The 14,703-nt window shown below is 39.4% G+C and overlaps 5 protein-coding genes across 5 annotated transcripts; 3 read left to right on the top strand and 2 right to left on the bottom strand. All coding sequences in view use genetic code 12, as the record gives it.

The window, feature by feature from the left end:
* Positions 1-741: 741 nt before the first annotated feature.
* Positions 742-2,835, top strand: CPAR2_405850 (uncharacterized protein; the record flags this gene model as incomplete). Its single annotated transcript, XM_036811515.1, has 1 exon — positions 742-2,835. One exon carries the CDS (start codon positions 742-744, stop codon positions 2,833-2,835), a length of 2,094 nt encoding a protein of 697 aa, XP_036667944.1.
* A 169-nt stretch (positions 2,836-3,004) lies between these two features.
* Positions 3,005-4,644, bottom strand: SLR1 (Slr1p; the record flags this gene model as incomplete). The annotated part of the gene is made up of 2 exons (XM_036811514.1): positions 3,005-3,734; positions 4,568-4,644. 2 exons carry the CDS (start codon positions 4,642-4,644, stop codon positions 3,005-3,007), a joined length of 807 nt encoding a protein of 268 aa, XP_036667943.1.
* Positions 4,645-6,884: 2,240 nt separating this feature from the next.
* SPT23 (Spt23p) lies at positions 6,885-10,787 on the top strand (the record flags this gene model as incomplete). Its single annotated transcript, XM_036811513.1, has 1 exon — positions 6,885-10,787. One exon carries the CDS (start codon positions 6,885-6,887, stop codon positions 10,785-10,787), a length of 3,903 nt encoding a protein of 1,300 aa, XP_036667942.1.
* Positions 10,788-11,082: 295 nt separating this feature from the next.
* On the top strand, positions 11,083-11,937 carry HEM4 (uroporphyrinogen-III synthase; the record flags this gene model as incomplete). The annotated part of the gene is made up of 1 exon (XM_036811511.1): positions 11,083-11,937. One exon carries the CDS (start codon positions 11,083-11,085, stop codon positions 11,935-11,937), a length of 855 nt encoding a protein of 284 aa, XP_036667941.1.
* A 282-nt stretch (positions 11,938-12,219) lies between these two features.
* On the bottom strand, positions 12,220-14,253 carry ACS1 (acetate--CoA ligase 1; the record flags this gene model as incomplete). Its single annotated transcript, XM_036811510.1, has 1 exon — positions 12,220-14,253. One exon carries the CDS (start codon positions 14,251-14,253, stop codon positions 12,220-12,222), a length of 2,034 nt encoding a protein of 677 aa, XP_036667940.1.
* Positions 14,254-14,703: the final 450 nt, after the last annotated feature.

Here is a 14,703-nt window from a genome sequence, read left to right as displayed (position 1 = left end):
GGGTTTTAAATGAATTCGATTTGAATTTCTTCCATAATAGTTTCCTTAGTATTAGGTTGAGAGGTCAATGCTAAATATTGAAAATATGGGACGCAAAAGACACATCAGGATAGCAATACCACCATGACCACCATGACGGAATCCGTCGAGCCTCCATTATTAGGTTGTCTCGTGTAATCATTTCCGAAGAAACTTGGGATTAACGTATTGAATTTTCTATCAACATGCAGTATCAATGAACTAAATCTCTTAACACGAGTATCCGTAAAGCTATCACGCAAACAACGTCGTTCCTTTTCCGACAAGATAGGGCACTACCTTTAACAGCATTATAGCTAGATACTGGTCACGTCCTAGTTGTATCGTAATTCTCAAAACTTCAAGGAAGACATGTGTTTTCAGAAAGCACATGAACTTCACGTGCCCTCGGACTCGAATTACCGAGACCTCCCCCCCACGAATGATTTAAGGAAAAGAAGATGAAAACAACACACGGCCAAGGAAAAGAGCAGATTCGTAACGGAGTTATAAGATGAGTTTTTCTGGGTTTTTCCTATATCTTGTTCGGACAAGGTTTATGATACGCTTGATCCTTTCAATGTTACCCCTCCGTGTGCACAAAATAAAAAAAAAAAAAGATAATTAATTACAACTTTGTGAAATTGCGAGCAAGATCTTCTCCTATATAATATTCTTCTTCTACATACCATGTTCAAGGGGAAAGCATCGCACTCGATCAGCATGTTTAGAAGACATAAATCACAATCTCAGAGTAATCAGGAAAAACCGACTAATGAGAAATCGGGACAACAGCACCTTTCAAATCAGCAGCCACAACAACAATCTCAATCTCAATCACAGCCGCATCGACGCAATTCCAAAGAATCAACGAAATCTAAAGCATCAACGAAATCTAAAGCATCATCGGGATCAGGTCAAAGTGGTACACTATCAGAAACACCCAAGGGTGATGCCACCAATACACTGCGGCAATACAATGTCGAACTACTTCACGCAGGGGACAAGAAAAATCCTTCTCATGCTCATCAAACGTACACCCATGAGTCAAGCGATAGCGATGAGTGTTTATCACCGTTAACATCAGGTGGAGCAAATGAACAGGGAGATGGCGATACTCATTCCATTGCTCTTTCGGAAACAGACACTCTTTGTGCTACACGTAAACAAAGACTTGAATTACAGGATACTTACACTGACAATTTTTCAATGTATCTTCCATTTGTTCTACGACAATTAAGGTTAGCAGAAAGTCGTGAACAAGCAGAAGATCGTCGTCGAAGGGAAGCTCGTGCTAGTGCAGGACGTGGTGGACGCAGTGATGGTAGCAATGCCCTACCAGTAGACCACTTTGATGAAGATTATGATGCTGAGAATGATACCGTGGCCGATGACGACTTGTCGACTATTTTCAACGACAGTCAATCACCTGAGGAGCAATTTGATATTGATCATCGGAAAATCATGGATCGCAACTTGTCGGCGTACAACCATAAACGACTGGTGGTGTTTGTTGGATGCACGTTGAAAAGCGACGTGCTTATATTTCCTACTAGTGAATCATTTAAGCTTTTTAAGCAATTGAGAGCAAATATCAAAAAGGAGAGGAAAAGTTCAGTAATTGTATATGATGCTCAGGGAAATATTAAAAAAGTGACTCCGTCCAATGGGGCAAATAAAAATGAATATACCAATAATGGAAACAATGATGAAGTGATTGATGATAGAAACCACATCGTACCTGTGAGTTATAAAATCAAAGGTCAGGGTCTACCGGCATTAAGAATGATTCTGCCATACATGTCAACTTTCCGCAAAAACACCCCTTACTTGATATTCAAGAAATTCAAAGAAGTTCCCTCGGCTCCCAAACCCAGTGACCAAAAGCAAAATGACATTGATTTTGAAACATTTGATTATTGCTACGTATATCTGAAGTATTCCCTGAATTACCGTCGATTTATTTTCGAGTTTTATCCAAACACGCCATCCTGTTTCAAACTCGTCATGTTTGAATCGACATTCAAACCATTTGCCGATTTCAATTACAAGCAAACTCGGTTCCGAGTCATTGGCACAACCATTTCGACGGGATTAGTGTGTGAATATAATCCTCATATGCGATTACTCATTATTGATGATGATGAACCTTCACTTTGTGATGGCATTATTAATAAGAAGCCATCATCGGGGTTTATGAAATTGAAAAAAAAACCATTGTCGCTGGAAAAGGAAGAATACATTGAGTTTGATATTAATAAACCATCGACTTATATTAATCCTATCCCCAACAGTAAATTTGTTGATGAAGATGGGTTTTCCAATTGTTGTCATCATCGAGCTACATTCATCCCAAACAATTTACCACCGTTTGGATGCTACAAGGATGCTAGTTTGTATAAAGTTGATCATGCCAGTTTTATCCCAAGGAAACATTTTGAAATTGGTAAAGGGGAAATCTATCAGAATTTGCAATCAGTGGCAGCGGCAGCGGCAGCAGCAACAACAACAACAACTATATCATCATCGACGACGACGACGACGACGACACCTTCTGCAATTGCTACAGCAACAGCATCACCCATTTCTCCGCAATGCATCGCTGCGAACGAACAATCGACAACTGAAGAGTTCTTGAATAGTACCTTGTCGATGGATCAGGATACTTTAGTATTGTCGGTGGTCTTGAGCACTTTGAGAGAAGTCAATGTCAAAAATGCAAACAAATCAAGTGGGAGTCCAATGATGAGGGCAGGTGGTGGTGTATTACGAAATGCGCATTTTGGACTCATGACAACTGGAATGTCATCATTTTGAGTAGCAATGGGAGTTGATGTAATGTGATCACACATAGAATCATAGAGAGTGTTATACAAGAATATACTGGATAACCCAACTAGATATTACATTTCTCCTTGAAGTATTGAAACTATGTTACTTTTTGTGGTACAGAGGTGCTCCACTGAGGCACTTAACCAGCGTCTTCTTATAAACCTGGTGATCTAGATCTGTCTCTTCTGATTGGAGATCTGGATGGAGATCTGCTGTACCTACCTCTTTCCTCTCCTCTAGGTTCACGTTCATATCTATCACTGCCGCCTCTATACTCTCTATCTTCAAAACGTCCACCGCCACCAGCACCAAAGCCGCGATCTGATCCACCACCTCCTCTGTATCCATCATTTGGCTCACGACTACCGTCACGGCTTCCTCTGTAATCACCGTATCCTCCTCTGCCACTTCTGCTAGAATATCCTCCTCCACCTCTTCTGCCGTATCCATCGTCGTACCCTCTACCACCTCCATATCCACCGTAGCCGCCTCTTCTGTCACCACCGTAGCCACCATAGCCACCTCTTCTATCTCCACCATATCCTCCTCTTCCATACCCATCACCATAACCTCTTCCACCGCCATAGCCACCGCCGCCGTAACCATCCCTTCCACGACCGTAGCCACCGCGACCATAGCCTGGCCCACCACCGCCGTAGCCGTAACCTCCTCTACCTCTGAATCCACCTCTTTCTCTTGGTGGGAAAGGATCCGATCTAGCAACTTGAACAACTAAACCCCCTGCAAGAGTGAAAGGGAATTGTTTACCGTCCATATCCAAAGCACGTTCACAACCTTCAGCATCCTTGTACTCAACAAATGCAAACTTCTCTCCGTCCGAGGTTCTTGGTGGAGGAATGTCTAATCTGACTAAATCACCATACCTTTAGAAAAAAAATTTTGAATGTTAGTTGTTGGTTCTTTTTGAATATTGAGCAAAGTGAATAATAAGTGAATGTGTTTGTTGTTTGTTCCATTGGTTGAAGAAGAAACAGATGGTTCAATTGATGAAATGAAATGATTTGATTGTTTCTATTAGTGATTTTCCAAGCTGAAGAGATGTAAATGTTAGTAAAATTTAAGATAAACAAAGAAGTGTGAATTGAAAAAAAAAAAAAGAAGAAGGGGGGGTTAAAAGTGGAGAAATGGGAAATGAAAAGTTGGCAATTTGGAATAGACTGGAAAAAAAAAAAGGAGGGGGAAATGTGATGATCTCAAGAATTGGGTTCATGGTCTTGAAAGAAAATTTTGAGATATGTTGGTGGGTTTTGGATGGGAAAAGGAAATGGAAATCAAAGTTGATAGTGAAGAAAGTGAGTGGGATGATTGAAAATTGGGAATTGGAAATTGAGCTCAGATAAAAGTTGTAGAAACTCATGCTTCTGGTAATAGTTGGGTGAGGTGAGTGGAAAGTAGCCCTATTGGGGGTACACCGTGTGAGGACAAACTTGATTGTTTGGCATGATAGTGATAAAGATGATGAAAGTTGTATGGGAAAATGAGGGAAGTTCATGTTCTTGATGACTTTCAGTTCTAATGAGGAACAATATGTCTTGGAAATCTGCAAGGAAAACAAACCATCTTTCGAATCAAAATCTTTCTTTCTCAATGAACATTAACTGGCATTTAAACCGTTTGAAAAAAACAAATCACTTGTGATTAACGAGGGGCGTGTGGATGAGAATGATCAATCCATCGATGTATTGATGATACATACTTTTCAAATTCTGGTGCCAAATCGACAGCCTTTGACTCTCTAGTGAAGCCAGTCACGTATAATGTGTTTTTTGGCATTGTAGATTGGTCTCTTATTTGATCCAGTCGTGATTTGCTTTGCACTTTTTTTTTTTTCTTTCACATTTTTTGCTCTCTCGTGACAACATTTTTGGTCACACTTACACTACCTCACGTGTATGATATAGGATCAAATGAGTTTAGCGTGGCATTTGATGAAGGGATACAGGAAGGAAGAAAGATGGATGGTTTCGTGGTGCAGAAACGTAGTGCTCCGGTATATGATACTACTGTCTCTTGAACGCGTTGTACTCGCTATTATACAAGGTCTTCTCTTTTGAGTAACTATAACTTCAATGACTTTGATAGGGAACAATCTTCAGACTGAGGAAATGTTGTTTATCATCAGTGACGGAACCCGTAATCTCTTATCTTTGATAAATCATCTGTGAGTGAGTCAGCTAGCGTCTTACCTAGTGTGAGCTGCATGGAGAATTAATACTGTTCATCATTAAGCGAATCAATTGATGCAAGGGGGAAGTAGAAAAAAAAAAACATTGGGGGAAATAAATTGGGGGTTTGCGTCAATTAGCAATGCCAAAATTGAAGTGTGATACGCACAGTGACTCTTTGATAAAAAGTGGAGAAGTCAAACTGTGACTGCAAACAGAGTACAACTTTCACTTTAAGTTGAAATAACTCTCACATGCAAATGCAGATGAATGAGTTGATTCCATTGCTGACTATGACTTCTTTAACAGCCCTACATCACATGTAATATAGATGACTAGAAAGTCCAATGACGATGGTGTGTTATGTATGTGTGTGTGTGTGTGTGTGTGTGTGTGTGTGTGTCTGTTGCAAAACTGAATGATAATGTATGGTATTATGTAATGTATTATGTAATTGTCAGAAAAAACCCCAACAAAAATATATTTTGTGCTAATATGCAGAATACTTCAAATAATTTGTTGAGTAAAAATTGTGTTTGTGTGTGTCATTCGTAATTGAAATTTCTCTCTCTCTCTCCTTTTTGCAGTCAAAATTTTTTGTAAAACCAGCAGCAAAGTTATAAGGACTTAGCTACGTGTCATCATCACTGATAGGTGGTGCATGGTGCACTATTCCAAATTGGAGATCATCCATCTATAGTATCAGACTCTCAGAATTGCTTCATCAAATCAAAAACTCAGGAAAAACTATTATTTACAACTTGAAGGGGTAGAGATTTGCGCTTAATTTCTTGACCAAGTTAGCTTAGCCGTGAACTAATAAATTAAACATTTTGAAAAACATGAGGACACGTTGTCACATTGTGCTATCATTTCAGTTGTTGCCATCATCCCGTTACAACCCTCCGTGTAAACCCTCTAGTAAGTAGTACCCCCTTTTTATATTCCCTGTTTTTCTTGTAAACCTCGGTGGTAAAGTTGTACGGAGGTAACGAGATCTGATTTCTGTTTGTGTATTTAAGCGAAGATCATACATCTCTTCCCTATTGTTCTTTGTTTCGTACAGAGTACTTGAAATCTAATGAAACCGGAAAGTTTGGAATCTAGACTTTTACAGAAAAACATAGCTGTGTATGTTTAGAGCTTATCAGTAAAGGGACCACCGCGGACAAAGGGGTTTTCCATACTGTGGTGGGTGGGTAGGTGTACTTTTTGTTGCTTTCAATGGACTTCCAAGCACCGAGGGAAACGTTTTGTTTCCACTTTGAACTTGATACGCCTCCAAAAGAGCGAGAGACAATAAAAAATTAAAATACGACACAAAGCCATAGAAGTGACTTGAACAGTGTTACGCAAAATATCTGTTGAGCAAGGACTTACAAATTAAAAAGAGCTAGACGCCCTCAAAGATATGAACACGTCAAACAATGACATACAAATTTGCTCGTTTTTGTTCAATAGTGTTGATACTAATTCTTAGTAAAAGAGTTTCTCGTAATTAAATAAAAGAGCAGTGTATATAAAATAATTACTGTAAGTTTGTTTTATTATTTTTTTTTGTCATTTGGTACACACCCTTGTTTTTTTTCTTTTTTTTTTTTTACTTTTCCTCTCAATCTCAGACACTGGTTTTGTTTTTATATTTCTTCATTTTCATTAAAAAATTGACTGAAGTTACCAGTAAGGCCCACAGACACACCACATATATATATATTTATACCAGCCTAAAAGGACACTATACATACATACACACACACACGCACAGAGAGAGAGAGATATATATATACTTATTCAACATAAGATACACCAACGTATAAATAATCTCTAGCTACTTTTGACTTTCACACTATGAGTTTTGTTGCACATGAAGATCATGCAACACATGACTTCTTTAGCAACAATAACAACGCCACCACCACCACCACCAACAACAACCACAACAGCAACTACGAAGGAAACAACAGCAGTGGTCACAATAGTGATTTTCACAATATCATTAGCAGTCACAACTCACACACTAAACTTTTAGATGACAATCAGGATATACTAGATGAGTTTTTAGACCAAAGAGTATACGACTCGATGGGAACCACTACGCCCAGCAATAACAACAACAATGGTAGTGACAAAAATGGAAGCACGGCAAAAATTAAACAAGAACCACTCACTGGAGACACATTGATGAACTCACTTTATGCGTTAACTAATGAAACAAGTAACATGCAACAGCAGCACCAACACCACCAGCAAGAGTCAAGCAACTTGGCAAATGGAAACAGCTTTCCTCAATTTTCAGACTTACCAAATGGTGACAACGATATCAATGATCTTGATTTACTGAACCTCGATGCTATCTCCCCACAAGACAATGGGTACTTGTATATGGATTTACCTCATGAATCAAATTTCTCACACGATCCACTTCAATCAAGATCGAGTGTTCAAGACAACCACCAGAATTCAATCACGAACTCCGCTTTCCCTACTCCTAATGCCATAATATCCCCAGGGGAGTCGAGATTTATGTCCACAATACCTTCAAATCCAACTTCTTTATCTGAATACGAATTTGTTAGAGAGGAGTTGAACAACTTAAAGTTTGGATGCCATCGTATTAATGCAGTACCAAAGACTGTTGATATTCCTGATGCATCCTACTTGGATTTCTCACCGGATGCTATGAATCGGTTGCCACACAAGATGGCCTTATCAGCTTTGCCAAGTCACTCGCGCGTTGAAACCCAAATCAGATGTGATATAACGTTGAGTCCCGCCCCAAACCAAGCCTTATTGTATGTGCCACAAGACCTTATTTCTAAAAATAAGTTTTGTCTATCTGAACCAGTTGAAAATTTGCACCCCAGATTGAAAGAAAACTTGTTGTTTTTGGATGCTTATGTTCTCACTTCAGACTTGCAAAAATCGTGTAACATTTGTGCAAGATGTATCAAAAGAGAGCAAAAGAGAGCTTCGCGCGGGAAAGCTGCTGGTGAAATGGATGAAATCAGTACCTCTACTGCCGCTGCCGCCACCGCCACCGCCACCAGTACTACTTCTACTGCGGCTACTCCCTCTGCATATTCATCCACTAAAACACCGGCTGCAATCAAAAACAACTCTACGAGTTGGGCTGATGAAAATATGATGAAAAAGGCAATCATTTTCAATTGTAAAGAGATTGTTTCTTTCCCATCACCTTCAGGGTTGAACAATGATAATTCAAAATCAATTGAGTTATCGGCAAGAATCATTTGCTATTGCAGACATCATAAAGAACAAACTGGGTTTAGAGTATTGATGTTGATAAAGAACAATAAAGGTGAAGTTGTTGCCAAGCAATTATCGTCGCCGATTATGATTATGGACAGGAAAAAGAATATCCCCTTAACCAAGGACTCAATGCCTAATTCTGTTGCTGGATCATCAGTTAATTTACAAGGTTTGGGTGGTGACACGCTGTCGATTTCAAGCAAAAAGAAAAGATTGTCAAACTCTGATTCCGATAACGACAACAAATTTTCAAATAATGAATTTACTCATCATTCATCACCAAACTCTGTTGATGAATCTGCTTCTGAAGTGCACACAAACACTGATGTTGAATCAAGTCGTGGTATCAAGCGAAAGAAGTTGTCTGTTGACGACTCATACAATACATCAGCTAATCCAATGTTCAATGGCAGCATCAGTGGTTATTCTCCATTGAGCAACAGTGACACCAATACGTCAGCCAACATGCACTTTATGAAGCAACCACTGCTTGCCGGGTTATCGCCAATGGGTACTCAACATCCACCGCCAAATCCACAATTGCAACAATTGCAAACTCCACAACCTTCACAGAACTTGCCTCGTTTGCCATCTATTCAAAGAATCATTCCTGCACAGGGCCCAATAAGGGGTGGGATTGAAATAACGTTATTGGGATTTAATTTCCGTCCAGGTTTGCTGGTTAAATTTGGTTCCAATCAAGCATTAGCGACTCATTGCTGGTCAGAAACTACAATTGTGACATATTTACCACCAGCGCTGCAACCAGGCCAAGTTTTGGTTAGTTTTGAAAATGAAGAATCTTCGATAATTGGTGGCCCACAACAACATCAAATCTTTACGTATACTGATGATACTGACCGACAATTGATTGAGTTGGCGTTACAAATTGTTGGGTTGAAAATGAATGGTAAATTAGAAGATGCCAAAAACATTGCTAAGAGGATCGTCGGTAGTGATACAAGCACAGGTGGTGATGGCAATGGTTCAGCTCCAAGCTCAATGACGACATCGCCAACAAATGTGGCTCAGAGTACGGATGATGTGCATGATTGGTTTAATAGTGCCCATGCTTCATTGAAAAAGTTGACATCGTCTGGCTTATCAACACAAGTTGTATTGACTCGCCTTTTGTCCTTGGTTGATTTGCCCAATTGTCCAATCATTATTCCTAATTGGCAACTTGCCAATGCCCAAGGTCAAACGTTGTTGCACTTGGCCACAATGAAGAACTACCACAAGTTGATCAAATTTTTGGTCACCCATGGTTGCAAGATTGACGTTAAAGATAACCAAGGTTTGACACCATTGTTTTTGGCGTCGATGTGTGGACATCGTAAATTAATTCAATTGTTTATTGAGTGCAAGTCCAATTGGAATTTGAAGTTGCTGAATGATAAGTACTTGCGCGATTATTGTGATTTGAATGTGATTGACATGTTCAAGACATGCGAAGAGCAGTCCGTACAGCAACAGCAACAACAACAACAACACTTATTGCCACTGGATGTTGAAGAAGAGGAGCACAACGTTATCAAAAAGGCAACTTCGTTTGATTCCCTAGACTCAATGTTTGATGATGATTATGGACGCCACATTTCAAAGATGACGCAAGATAATGAGACCCGTAGGGATCTTTCTTCTCAGGACCAACAAGATAGTGGTATTTCCACATGGGAGGATAACAGGAACTATTCTTCTGAATTTGCCGACTCTGAATTTGAGTCTGAAGATGATTATGATGAAGAAGAAGCTGATTATTGTGATGATGAGTATAGCGATGGTGATGACGCTGAAACTAGTGATGTGGAGGCTGAAAATGCATCACGAAAGGTCGATGGCGGTCGAGACTCTGGTTCTGATTCAACCACCACCACCACAGATCAACCAAAGCTGCCACCTTCCTCTCCTGGCTTATGGCAGAAAGTCAAGAATGTGTTTAATAAAGACGATGATGGTGATTTACCACAGTATGACGATTTGTTTCCATTTGGACCCTCATCGACGCTTACTGCGAAACCGAAAAGTGCTCTTGAGCAATCCATGAATAGCGTTACTGAAGCCCAATCACTTGACGTTGGGTCAAGCTCGCATGAGAAGACTGATCTCGAGCCAACCAACTCAAAGATTACCGATACAGATATTGATGGCGGATTGGCCTCTGACTCATCAGAAGATATGGTTGTTACTTATATCAACCACCCAAGGAAACCTGTTGAACATGATAAGATGTTGGTGTTTTTCTGGATCCCTGCATTGGTGGTTATTTTCGCGTTATTCTTTATGGTTTATGTTGTTGGTTACAATTTTAAACAACTTGATTACGCCAAGGAGTTAGTGAGGAATACCGTGGGTAATCTTATGGTTGGAAATGAGCGTATTGCCAAAGTGTTTAAGAGTACGGGTGGAGGGAAAGTGGCTGTTACTGCTGCTGCTACTACTGCAACGACTGCCGCGATACGACGTGCTGTTGATGTTTAAAGGAGTCAAATGTTGGTGTTTTATTGATTTCTTTTTAACTTATGACTATGTGATGTGTTTTGATTTTTAGTTTCCATTCTTTAGATATAGTGTAGCTCGCAATGTTTTAATATTACATTTAATAATTAATGGTATGGAGTTGTTGCAAACAGATCTTTGCGCGGAGACAAGCCGCATCGCGAAAACGATCGTATCACGTCGCATCAATTACAAATCGGTTTACTTTTCTTGTAGCAGCTCATACTAATCAGTGTTTCCGCTTCGCTTCCCTTTGCTTGTCTTTGCTTCTGTCATGATGAGTAACACAGTCATATTATTAAAAAACCCTAGCGCACCATATGACCCATACCATGACTTACTCCTAGCCAAATCATACAACCCGCAATTTATTCCATTACTTCATCACACTCATAGAGATAAAGCACAAACGATTGCTTACCTTACGTCTAACGAATTTATGAAACACACCGATTATTTCATAATTACCTCGCAACGTGCAGTTGAAATGTTGCGAGAGTGTATAGAGGAAATAGATCAAAACGATGTCATGCGATATCATCATCGACAGAAGATCTTGAGCAAAGTGGGGTATACTGTAGGGCCAGCGACTTATAAGATCTTGAAGGAAGTTGGATTCGTTGATGTACGAGGTGGTGTCGATGCTGGAAATGGTTCCAAGTTGGCCAATTTAATCATGGCTCAAGTATACCCCAATACAAATATTGTATTTTTCACGGGTGAAATTAGAAAAGATATCATACCTCGAAAATTGATTGATATTGGAAGATTCGAGCACTTTAAGGAGTTTGTTATGTACAAAACTGGTGAAAGGGATGATATCATTGATAAATTTAGTGCTATAGTTGATGATGGATGCAGCAATGTCAATGTGAATGGTGGTGGTGATGAAGGTGCTACTAAATCAGGTGGATGGATTGTATTTTTCAGTCCTCAGGGGACAAAGAAGATTATTGAGTACTTGAAGCAACTGAGTGATAGTGGGGGCAATTCTGTGACCAAGAGGTGGAAGTTGGCTAGTATTGGACCTACAACAGAAGAATATCTCTTGTCTAATGGGTTAACTCCCGACACCATCGCTGCGAAACCAGATGCTGCTAGTTTAGTTGAAGGGATAATCAAATGTGACTAAAGAGGGAGGGTGTGAGAGAAAAGATGTTCATATTTATTTATAGACCAAGTAATTGATTACAATCAAAAGTACCACTCTTTCGTTTCGAAACTTTGTTATGATAATAATAAATAAAAAAAATAACTAGAAACAAACACAGTAAAGCAGAATCAATCAAACCATTTTCTTTGTTTGATCTATGTAGAGAATAAATGTAAAACAAAAAAAGGGAAACAGATTGCTGAAAAATGAAACTCATCCAGAAGAAGACCCCTAATTGGTGACATGTTTCTTTTCTTCTCGTTACTTTTTAACCGCTTCAGCAACAACATCAATAATTTGTTGAACAACTTGTGGATTAGACAAAGTTGAAGTATCACCCAATTGATCAGCTTCACCAGCAAGAACTTTACGCAAAATACGTCTCATAATCTTACCTGATCTCGTCTTGGGCAAATCATCAACCAACAAAATCAATTTTGGTGCAGCAAAAGGTCCAATTTCTTTACGAACGGTTAAAATCAACTCCTTCTTAATGGCATCCATGTCTTCGTTATCACCCAATTTGTCCTTTTTCAATGAAACATACGCAGCAACAGCTTGACCAGTCAAGTCATCGGCGTACCCTACAACAGCACTTTCGGCAACCAAATCGTGTTCAATCAATGCGGCTTCAATTTCAGCAGTAGATAATCTGTGACCACTAACATTAACAACATCATCAACTCTACCCAAGATCCAATAGAATCCATCCAAGTCACGAGCAGCACCATCACCAGTGAAGTAGTGGTTTGGATATGGTGCCAAATAAGTGTCGATGAATCTATTGTAGTCATTAAAGATACCTCTGGTGATTGATGGCCAAGCCGACTTAACAGCCAAGACACCTTCAACATCATTACCATTCAATTCTTCGCCTGTAGTTGGATCCAAAATTTTTGGGTCAATACCAAAGAATGGCAAAGATGCTGAACCTGGTTTGGTTGGGGTAACCCCAGCCAATGGAGTCAACAAATGTGAACCAGATTCGGTTTGCCAATAAGTATCAACAATGTGGGCTTTGCCCCTACCAATGTTATCATTGTACCAGTGCCATACTTCAGATGCAATTGGTTCACCAACTGAACCCAACACTCTCAATGAGCTTAAATCATATGGTTGAACAAACTTTGTTCCAGCACGTTTCAACAATCTTAAAGCAGTTGGTGCAACATAGAATTGGTTAACCTTGTACTTGTCAACAATTTCCCAGTATCTTGAGAAATTAGGGTATGCAGGTGTACCTTCAAACACAACTGATGTAGCACCATTCAATAATGGTCCATAAACAACATATGTGTGACCTGTAATCCAACCGATATCACCAGCAGTAAACAAGATATCATCTTCGTGAACATCAAATACATACTTGGTGGTAAGCAATGCTCCCAACAAGTAACCTGCAGTTGTGTGTTGAACACCTTTTGGTTTACCAGTAGACCCTGAAGTATACAACAAAAACAATGGGTCTTCAGAATTGACTGGTGTAGGTGGGAAGTATGATCCATATTTGGCCAATTCTTCGTGCCACCACAAGTCTCTACCTTTAGTGAAAGGCACATGTGAGTTTCCCGTTCTCTTGAAAACAATGACATTTCTAACATCGGGACATTCCTTTAAAGCATCATCAACAATTCTCTTTGTTTCAATAGTTTTACCACCTCTCTTGGATTCATCAGCAGTAATAACAATTCTTGAATCAGCATCCAAAATTCTGTCTCTTAAAGAAGCACTAGAAAATCCAGCAAACACAACTGAATGAACGGCACCAATACGAACAATAGCCAACAAGGTAACAATAGCTTCGGGGATCATTGGCAAGTAAACAGCCACTGAATCACCCTTTTTAACCCCCAATTTAACCAAAGCTTGGGCTAATTTACTAACTTCTTTCAATAACTCCCCATAAGTGATGATTCTACCTTCATTGACCTCATCGGCTTCGTAAATAATAGCAGGCTTGTTGGGGTTCTTGATAGCCCATCTATCAACTGCATTATAACAAGCATTCAATTCACCATTGACAAACCACGCTGGCAAATCACCATTCTTGAAATCATCTTCACTAGAAGCAGGAAGTCTGGCCAAGTCGAATGGTTTATACCAGTCCAAGAATTGTTTTGCTTGTTCGCCAAAGAATTCATTGGGATTTTCGATTGATTGCTTATACATTTTTTGATATGTGGCAAAATCAGCCAAGTTTGGCTTAGTTTTAGATCTTTCGAAAAAACCCTTTGGAGGGTCATTCATAGCTTCATGGTCTAATGAAATGTGTGAATGTTTGGTAGATTCAGGCATTTTTTGGTGTGAGGGGGAGCTCTAGTAGTTCTGTAGTGTCTTTATTTTTCTTTTAATTTTTCAAAAGCCTTTGTTTTGTGCGGAGATTTGAACGCGTGATTGATATAAGTTTGAGTTTGACGCCGAAACCTATTTTGCAAAAGGGATTCTTGATTTGAAAAAAATGTCTAGTTTGAAAAAACGTTGGGCAAATGAGTCTTTTAAACACTTTAATATTTCAAAACTCAATTAGCTTGTTTTTTGTTTTTGTCGATTTTTGTTGAGGATTTTCTCTCGTAATCAAATAAATCTCGCAAACAGGGGGGGAGTGAAAGTTTGTGATGTAAGAAACAATTAACAGTGTTTTTTGACTTTATCAAGTTATGATAAAAAAGAGTGAAAGATTCGTAAACGTCACAAGGGTGGGAGGAAGGAGGGAAGGATACAATCGAGAGGGAATGACTTTCTATA

The sequence above is a fragment of the Candida parapsilosis genome, contig 006372 (assembly GCF_000182765.1).
Source record: "Candida parapsilosis strain CDC317 annotated contig 006372".
NCBI lineage: Eukaryota > Fungi > Ascomycota > Pichiomycetes > Serinales > Debaryomycetaceae > Lodderomyces > Lodderomyces parapsilosis.
Note: the sequence above shows the minus strand (reverse complement) of the source record. Positions and strands in the feature narration are given on the sequence as shown.